This window comes from Acipenser ruthenus, chromosome 46 (assembly GCF_902713425.1).
Source record: "Acipenser ruthenus chromosome 46, fAciRut3.2 maternal haplotype, whole genome shotgun sequence".
Classification (NCBI taxonomy): domain Eukaryota; kingdom Metazoa; phylum Chordata; class Actinopteri; order Acipenseriformes; family Acipenseridae; genus Acipenser; species Acipenser ruthenus.
Genome location: NC_081234.1, coordinates 9,518,342 through 9,527,657, shown reverse-complemented (window position 1 = coordinate 9,527,657; position 9,316 = coordinate 9,518,342). Strand labels below are relative to the sequence as shown.

At 47.2% G+C, this 9,316-nt stretch overlaps 1 protein-coding gene across 1 annotated transcript; it reads left to right on the top strand.

Annotated features, from left to right (window-relative positions):
• The first annotated feature begins 2,098 nt into the window (after positions 1-2,098).
• On the top strand, positions 2,099-9,031 carry LOC131721012 (ES1 protein, mitochondrial-like). Its single transcript, XM_059013812.1, has 6 exons — positions 2,099-2,314; positions 2,848-2,900; positions 4,238-4,351; positions 4,975-5,094; positions 6,112-6,204; positions 6,830-9,031. Exons 1-6 carry the CDS (start codon positions 2,195-2,197, stop codon positions 7,089-7,091), a joined length of 762 nt encoding a protein of 253 aa, XP_058869795.1. The 5' UTR covers positions 2,099-2,194; the 3' UTR covers positions 7,092-9,031.
• Positions 9,032-9,316: the final 285 nt, after the last annotated feature.

The window sequence follows — 9,316 nt, the reverse complement described above, 5'->3', positions numbered from 1 at the left end:
GGTGACGTCCATGACTTTAACCCGCCCCCAGAGTGTGGCTGCAGATTTGCGCCATCTTGGTTGTGGCAAGGCCCGCGTTATTGCAGGTGAGGGAAACACACAAAATGCTCAAAGTACAGGAGTGTGCAGTGTTGTTTCGGATAATCCTATAAACACTGGTTTATTTTATTTTTTTGCATTGTTTCTGGAGTAATTCCATAAGTCTCACCTGTCGTGCAGTTTAATTCACTATATGGGCTTCAAATATTAAGTTTTAAAAGAAACACATGCATTAATTTGTTTGCTACAGCCACTATTCCGGTCCCACCACACACGTAAACACATGTCCTGTGGGCGGCACTGCAAATACAAACACGCACACATACACACGCACACATAAACACACAGACCCTCCCCCCTCACAGACACACACACACACACACACACACACACACACACACACACACACACACACACACACACACACACACACACACACACACACAGAGTTAAAGACTCTCAGTAAGCTCTCAGTGGCAGATCTGCTGAGGTGAGCTCTGGGATTGTCGGGTCTAAATGGCTAAACCCAGCTAAGCAGAGACTTCCCCAATCCAATCTCCCCAGGTCAGCCTGGTTAAACCCCAGTTAAGCCTCCTCAGTTTTCTGTCTTGTTGGATCAGGAGGCAGGGTGTTTGCATGGCTATCTCCATAAGAAAGAAAGAGTCTGTCATGCAAAACAGAAACCTAATAATAATAATAATAATAATAATAATAATAATAATAATAATAATAATAGGATTTAAATCTTGCCAGCTTTTATGAGTGAGTAATCATTGTGCAGCAGTGTGGAGTAGTGGTTAAGGCTCTGGACTCTTGACCGGAGGGTTGTGGGTTCAATCCCAGGTGGGGGACACTGCTGCTGTGCCCTTGAGCAAGGTACTTTACCTAGATTGCTCCAGTAAAAACCCAGCTGTATAAATGGGTAATTGTATGTAAAAATAATGTGATATCTTGTAACAATTGTAAGTCGCCCTGGATAAGGGCGTCTGCTAAGAAATAAATAAATAAATAATAATAATAATAATAATGAATGGAGAACAATGCCAGTTAAAATAGTTGTAAATAAAATGTTGCAAATTCAAAATAAGACCATCACCATGATGAAAAAGTTCATGCCCATGACAACCGTCTGTACAGAATGGTTTAGAATTAGAATGAGCAATGAAAGGGTTCATCAGAATTAGAGATTCTCAAGATAGCGGTGTATGCAACAGTGTAAGAGTGACATACTGTGCAGAACGATGGATGAACGAGCACACAGGCGACTCCCTGTCTTCCCAGAATCCAACACTCTCAATAACTTCTGCTAAATAATGTTAATTCCTGACAGATGGACAGGTGCAGTAAGCTATCGGTGCCCTTGCTAGACAGTGAGCTGTAGGTAAGGGCAGCCAGACACAGGTGCTAATTGAAACCTGCTTCCTCCCTCAAAGAGGATCAGCAGGTAATGAGCTCAGGTGACTCAGCAGCCCTGTCTCTCCGTTACTGCCGCTATATCACTGCTGCCGATTTGGAGCAATAGCTTTCAAAACCCTCAATCTGGAATAGTCGCAGAAGGGTACCATTTGAAATGTGTTTCAATGCATATGTAAATAAAAAATAACAGGAACCAACACCTGACTTTACAACAGCAGAGTTTAAAGCGGTCACCTTGGAAACGCACCCTGCTGTGTAATCACTTTACACACAGCATGCTGAACAGATGCGGCATGCAATGCCCCTAACCCTTCGAACACGTCTTTTATCTAAGCAACAATAACGAGGTTCGTGTAGCGAAGGAACCGACAGAGAAATCACTACCATCGACTGATCGTCTTTCACTTCAGCAAAGCCCGCACATGACGTTTGCTTTATCGTTTTTCTTTTAAGTTATATTGTGTTCCACGAAAGCAGAGGCTAGCTAAGCTTGGGCTAATCCATGAAGAGAGCTGGCCGATTAGCTAATATCTCCTAATAGGATCTCTGCTGCTTCGTGGTATATTTAGCAGAGCACTGAAAGGTAAGGTTCGCTTTAGAATAAAAGTTCATAGCTCAGAAAATGAGCTTACCGGTGACGTGAGGTGGACCAAGGCAGATAAATACCCCCTGGGGCAGGAGACCCGTGAAAGGCTGAGGCGCGCTCCTTGCAGGTTGTAGAACGGGCATCTCAGTCAATATGTTGGCATCACGGGCGCTGCTGGTAAAACAGGTGGCGGCTGTCCTGACGAAACAGCCAGTCTGCCTCGCTCACCAGTCAGGGGACTGGGGCAACTGGGGGAACACCAACATCGCGGTGGTAAGTTTGTGTTAGTATATACAGTAGGGCTGTAATCCTTCCTTTGCTAGTTTTGTTTTGGCAGCGCCTGTATTTGACTCCCAGGAATCTCGTAGCTGAAGAGCTTTCTCCTAAGCAGTAATGGGAAGCTGGAAGTGGCTGTCCTCAAGTACCAGGAAGCTTGCTGCTTCAGGTCCACTCCTGCTTACAAGCCTTTAATTAATGTTATCAAAGCACTGGTGCGATTATATTATGGTCATCACTGTGGCTCATTCGCTTGGGTCTGCAAGCCTGCTGTAGGCTTTTCCTATTGCAATTGGCTATGATCCAATCAACTAGGTACTGGGAGATTCTTACGACCCCCTGTATGTTCTTGGACTGGTTTTTATTTGAACCCCCATATCTACAATGGGCACTGCCATTTTCAGTGTAGTACCAGTCTTGGAAGAGACCATTGCTGACTTTTTGTAGGGGGGAAATGAATGTCTAATGTCATTGGTTCTGTATTTGTTTGCCTGCGTGTATTACAGAGTGTGCATTGTGTTTCCTTGCAGGTGTTTTCTGGATGCGGATGGTGGGATGGGACTGATATCCATGAAGCTGCATAGTAAGTACTGAGTGGAGTTCTCTTTCCTATAGAGCTCTATACAGCTCTGCAGTGTTGAGTTCTCTTTCCTATAGACCTCTATACAGCTCTGCAGTGTTGAGTTCTCTTTCCTAAAGAGCTCTATACAGCTCTGCAGTGTTGAGTTCTCTTTCCTATAGAGCTCTATACAGCTCTGCAGTGTTGAGTTCTCTTTCCTATAGACCTCTATACAGCTCTGCAGTGTTGAGTTCTCTTTCCTATAGAGCTCTATACAGCTCTGCAGTGTTGAGTTCTCTTTCCTATAGAGCTCTATACAGCTCTGCAGTGTTGAGTTCTCTTTCCTATAGAGCTGTATACAGCTCTGGAAAATGTGCATGGTACATTTTCCCCTGTTTGTTGTACTGTTGCATTTGCCATAGTTTCAATCTGCTTCACCACACCTCTCTTGGCTTTACAACGCTTTTCCTGTGCTTGGCTCCACTTTGCTGTGATTTCACTGTGGTGTGTCAGGGGTACACAGCGCCCCCTATCGCAGTCTCTGTGCTTGGCTCCACTTTGCTGTAATATCTCTGTGGTGTGTCAGTGGTACACAGCGCCCCCTATCCCAGTCTCTGTGCTTGGCTCCACTTTGCTGTGATTTCACTGTGGTGTGTCAGGGTTACACAGCGCCCCCTATCGCAGTCTCTGTGCTTGGCTCCACTTTGCTGTGATTTCTCTGTGGTGTGTCAGTGGTACACAGCGCCCCCTATCCCAGTCTCTGTGCTTGGCTCCACTTTGCTGTGATTTCACTGTGGTGTGTCAGTGGTACACAGCGCCCCCTATCCCAGTCTCTGTGCTTGGCTCCACTTTGCTGTGATTTCTCTGTGGTGTGTCAGTGGTACACAGCGCCCCCTATCCCAGTCTCTGTGCTTGGCTCCACTTTGCTGTGATTTCACTGTGGTGTGTCAGTGGTACACAGCGCCCCCTATCGCAGTCTCTGTGCTTGGCTCCACTTTGCTGTGATTTCTCTGTGGTGTGTCAGTGGTACACAGCGCCCCCTATCGCAGTCTCTGTGCTTGGCTCCACTTTGTTGTGATTTCACTGTGGTGTGTCAGTGGTACACAGCGCCCCCTATCCCCAGTCTCTGTGCTTGGCTCCACTTTGCTGTGATTTCTCTGTGGTGTGTCAGTGGTACACAGCGCCCCCTATCCCAGTCTCTGTGCTTGGCTCCACTTTGCTGTGATTTCACTGTGGTGTGTCAGGGGTACACAGCGCCCCCTATCGCAGTCTCTGTGCTTGGCTCCACTTTGCTGTGATTTCACTGTGGTGTGTCAGTGGTACACAGCGCCCCCTATCGCAGTCTCTGCTCTGTGTCGCAGCACCATGTATCATCTCAGCCGCAATGGCGCTCGCTTCCAGCTGTTCGCCCCGAACCAGCAGCAGATGCACGTGGTGGATCACATGAAAGGCCAGCCCGCGTCCGGAGAGAACAGGTGGGTCCCGGGGCTATCGGGGGTTACCTCAGATTCATTTGGCTGAATGTTACCATCAAAAAGATGAGGTGGAAAAAACTGGATAACACACAAACATTGTGGTTTGGGGGAAAGCTGTATTCGGTTGGTAATAGGAAGCAAATAGAGGTGCATCTAAAGGCAATGAAAGTGGGAATCATCAAGTTCCAAAGGGTAATAGGTCTGTAACGATATATAAAACTAACGAGAAACCGCTGGAGGGAGGGTCAGTTCTACGGAAGACGTTTCTTGTTTTTTTTATTATTTGGGGTCCCAATTAAATTTATTTTCCTGATTTATTTTATTTGCCTTTCTGTAATCTTGTATTTGTAAATGTTGCAATTATAGTTTTACAGTCTGTACAGTGCACAACCACCAACGTTTCAAAACTAAAAAAGACCATGCCGAATTTGCACAGGTAATCTATGCATTACTATACTGTTTGCTTGAACTATAATCACTACACTGACTGCCTTCCTCCCAGTCCCTCATCTCTAACCACTAAGCCACACTGCTTCCCTCCCATCCCAGCCCGTCAGCTCTAGCCTGCAGCCTGCTGATGCGTGTGTGCGTGCGTGCGTGTCTCTCTCTCTCTCTCTCTGCAGGAATGTCATGATCGAGTCGGCTCGTTTGGCGAGGGGGAAGATGCAGGATCTCTCCAAGCTCGATGTCAGCAGCTTTGACGCCGTCATCTTCCCAGGGGGCTACGGGGTCACCAAGAACCTGTGAGTCTGAAACACTGGGAAGCATTCGCCTGACAGCCATAGCCAACTGTCTCTTGAAGGATCCCAGCGCTTAAGCTGTCAGCTTCACTAAAAGCCTGACACCTTCACCTTTCGTTCAATCTCTCTATATTTTGGACTGAGAGAGAGAATATACAGGTAGTGGACAAAAAAATGGACACACCTGGTAAATGAGGGACACCAAGTATATTGAAAGCAAGGGCTTCCACACAGGTGTGGCTCATGTGTTAATTAAGCAAATAACATCCCAGCATGCTTAGGGTCATGTATAAAAATGCTGGACAGGCCTGATTGCCTATAATTATGGCTAGCATGGCTGCAAGAGGAGACCTCAGTGACTTTGAAAGAGGGGTGATTGTCGGGGGTGCGTTTGGCAGGAGCTTCAGTGACCAAGACAGCTCAACTTGCTGATGTTTCACGAGCAACGGTGTCTAAGGTGATGTCGGCATGGAACTCCGAGGGAAAGACATCATCAGCGAAGGGCAACAGCGGGCGGAAGCGCATACTCCAGGATCATGATATCCGTGCGTTAATTCGAAGTGCAAGACAAAACAGGCGAGCAACTGCAGATCAATCGCCTGCAAATTTCAACCTGGGGCGCGAGCAGCCAGTTTCATCAAAAACGGTCCCCCGAGAACTCCACAGAGTGGGATACCATAGTGGTCCAACGCCCTATTAAGTGCTTTACATTGGGGTTTCCATTTTTTTGTCCACTACCTGTAGCGCTGCATGATACAAGCCAATAACCTACCGCTCAGCAACACTAGGGGGCAGTGTTTTTTCTTTCCATATAGTGATGTAATTATGATTATAATGGAAAATAATCTGAATACTGTACCTGAGTGTGTATGACACACTGGACACACCTAGACTCTAAACTAGGTCCTGTCCAAGTCAAAACCTGGACTGGCTCAATCTGCGCTGCAATGGGAGTCCTGTTTCTCTCCTCCCGGTGTTTCTGTATTTTCCTGACGCTGTAATTCTTTCCTCTGTACTCAGATCGACCTTCAACAGCGACGGCAAAGATTGCAAGATCAATCACGACGTGGAGCGAATCATGAAGGAGTTCCACCGCTCCCGCAAACCAATCGGGTGAGAGTCCCGCCCCCTAGGAACACCCATTAAAAATAATACCACCCACCATCTTTCTCCTTCTCTATGCAAAAGTACTAAACAGGAACTTTTTTTTGTCACAATGTCTTTATCAATAAAGAGCAGCGTTTTCAGTCAGTAGGTGGCGCTGTGGGCTTTGAATGGTTTTATGTAAACTGTCTAATAGAAGCTGGCCTGTGTGGGGAGCAGATATTTTAACATGTGATCCATCAGCACAGAGCTGGAGGCTTTTCAAACAGGCCCTATTCACAGCAGCTACAGCTCGGGACAAAAGTTTTGCATCATCTAGAATTTTAAGATTGTGACATCATTTAAAAAAAAAAACCTGTATTTAACATCATGTAATCAAAGAAACTACAAAACGACATCGCAAAAAAAAAAGCAGAAGCCATCCGGAAAAGCCAAAGCTGGATTGCTAGAGAGTCTTTAAGAAATGTGATCTGGAGAGAACCATATTAGTAATAATAAGATATTGTCCAGTCTGACAGCTTGAAACGCTTGACATTGTGAAGTTCAGAGGAGTTCAGGGAGTCTGTGGTGTGCTGTTAAAGACGGGAGTCCTGTCCCTGGCTCTGATCTCTAACCCCCTCTCTCCTCTCTCCAGGCTGTCCTGCATGGCTCCGATCCTAGCCTGCCGGGTGCTGCCCAGCCTGGAGGTCACCATGGGTCAGGAGCGCGACGAGAGCAGTCGCTGGGGCCGCTGGCCGTACACCAGCATGGTGCAGGCGGTGAAGAGCATGGGAGCCCGCCACTCCATTCGCGAGCCTTACATATCCTTTACACAGCCAGGGCTTCCTACTGTAGACCTGCATCTGCATCTGTACCGCAAAACAGCACAGAGCACAGGGAGACCCACAGGCTCATGACACTGAGGAGCAGTGTTAGCACAAGGGCAGCTACAGTGGGGAGAGGCTGCATATAATATATTTCTCCAAATGGTGTTCAGTAGCAATGCAGAAAGACAGACAGGCAGACAGTGGCACTGCAATGACAATGCAGACAGACAGACAGGGCACTGCAACAGCAATGCAGACAGACAGACAGACAGGGGCAATGCAGACAGACAGACAGACAGTGACACTGCAGTGACAATGCAGACAGACAGACAGACAGACAGTGGCACTGCAGTGACAATGCAGACAGACAGACAGACAGTGGCACTGCAACAGCAATGCAGACAGACAGACAGACAGAGGCACTGCAATGACAATGCAGACAGACAGACAGTGGCACTGCAGACAGACAGGCAGACAGAGGCACTGCAATGACAATGCAGACAGACAGACAGTGGCACTACAGACAGACAGGCAGACAGTGGCACTGCAGACAGACAGGCAGACAGTGGCACTGCAGACAGACAGGCAGACAGTGGCACTGCAATGGCAATGCAGACAGACAGATAATGGCACTGCACTGGCAATGCAGACAGACAGACAGACAGACAGTGGCACTGCAGACAGGCAGACAGACAGTGGCACTGCAATGGCAATGCAGACAGACAGACAGCCAGACATGTTTGATATGAGATCTGGTGTCCCGGGAAGAGATCTCCTTAACAGCGCGTGACGCACGAGGCCCAGGTGGACGAGAAGAACAGGGTGATCAGCACGCCCACCTTCATGTGGGAGACGGACTATCACTACCACTACATCTTCGACGGCATCGGAAGCATGGTGAAGCACGTCATGCGCATGAGCGCCGCCAAGTAGAGAGGCCACGCCCCGGACGGGTCGGGAACCGGGGCACAGAGGGGCTGACCCCTCACGAGAAAAACTGCATTCAACTGGGAAAACACCTGAGTGCGCTTTATTTCTTAATTAAGTGTTGTGTTACTGTAAGAGATCTCCTGCGACCCTTTTGTGTTTTAAAACGATTAGACAGTGTTACGGTGATGACGCCACCGCCGTCAGATACAGCAGCGGTATTAGTTTTTTCTGAAGACTATACAAAATCATTTTGTAAGGAAAGCGTGGGAGGTTGCCCCGGAGAATCAGGGGCAGCGGGTAGCGAAGCTGCTGAAAAATGTTGTGAAATTAAGGAGCAGCCACGCTTGCCCCAGTCTCATAAGGGAGCGACGGCACATCAAATCTATAAAAGCCTGTGTTGTCAATAATTAGAAGGCTCGGTTGTTAAGGCTGTCAAGTCAATCTTCATCAGGGATGGTGACAGGTCTGTCGCTGACACGCACACACACACACACACCCCTCTGTCCCACACTGATGCACTCTCCAGCAACATCAGCAATTAGAGAGCAGCGGGGAACAAAGAAACCACAGAATGCTTCTTCATTGAGTTATTTCATTATTCTTTTTCATGTTTTATATATATTTATATTTTAAAAATCTGCAGCTACTGTGCTTTGACTTTTAAAACACTGTGAATGTAGAAGCTTTAGGCAACTTTCACGTGATTTGATTGGCTCTTGTAATGATGAAATTTGCATATTTATTATTATTTATTTCTTAGCAGACGTCCTTATCCAGGGCGACTTACAATTGTTACAAGATTTTTTTTGGTTTTTTTTACATACAATTACCCATTTATTCAGTTGGGTTTTTACTGGAGCAATCTAGGTAAAGTACCTTGCTCAAGGGTACAGCAGCAGTGTCCCCCCACCTGGGATTGAACCCACGACCCTCCGGTCAAGAGTCCAGAGCCCTAACCACTACTCCACTAACCACTATTCCCCTTAAATCAAAAGCTACACACACACACACACACACACACACACACACACACACACACACACACACACACACACACACACACACACACACACACACACACACACACACACACACACACACACACACACACACACACACGTACGTTTGAAGCAGTAGGAGGTTATTAAATCACATCTTCAAGTCCAGAAAGCAGCCCCTCCCTCACACTGTGTCGTTTCAACAGGGAGCAGCAATACAGCTGTTTTAAACACAGGCTGACCAAACCTTATTTAAAAACAATATAGGGCCATTGTAAGAGCGAGTGATAAGTGCAGGGGAGGTGTCAGAGTGCTGCAGCAGCATCACGTGAGTCCGCTTGCTCCACGGTGAGTTTTGGCAAGGATTAAATGAGCACAGGTGTGCAG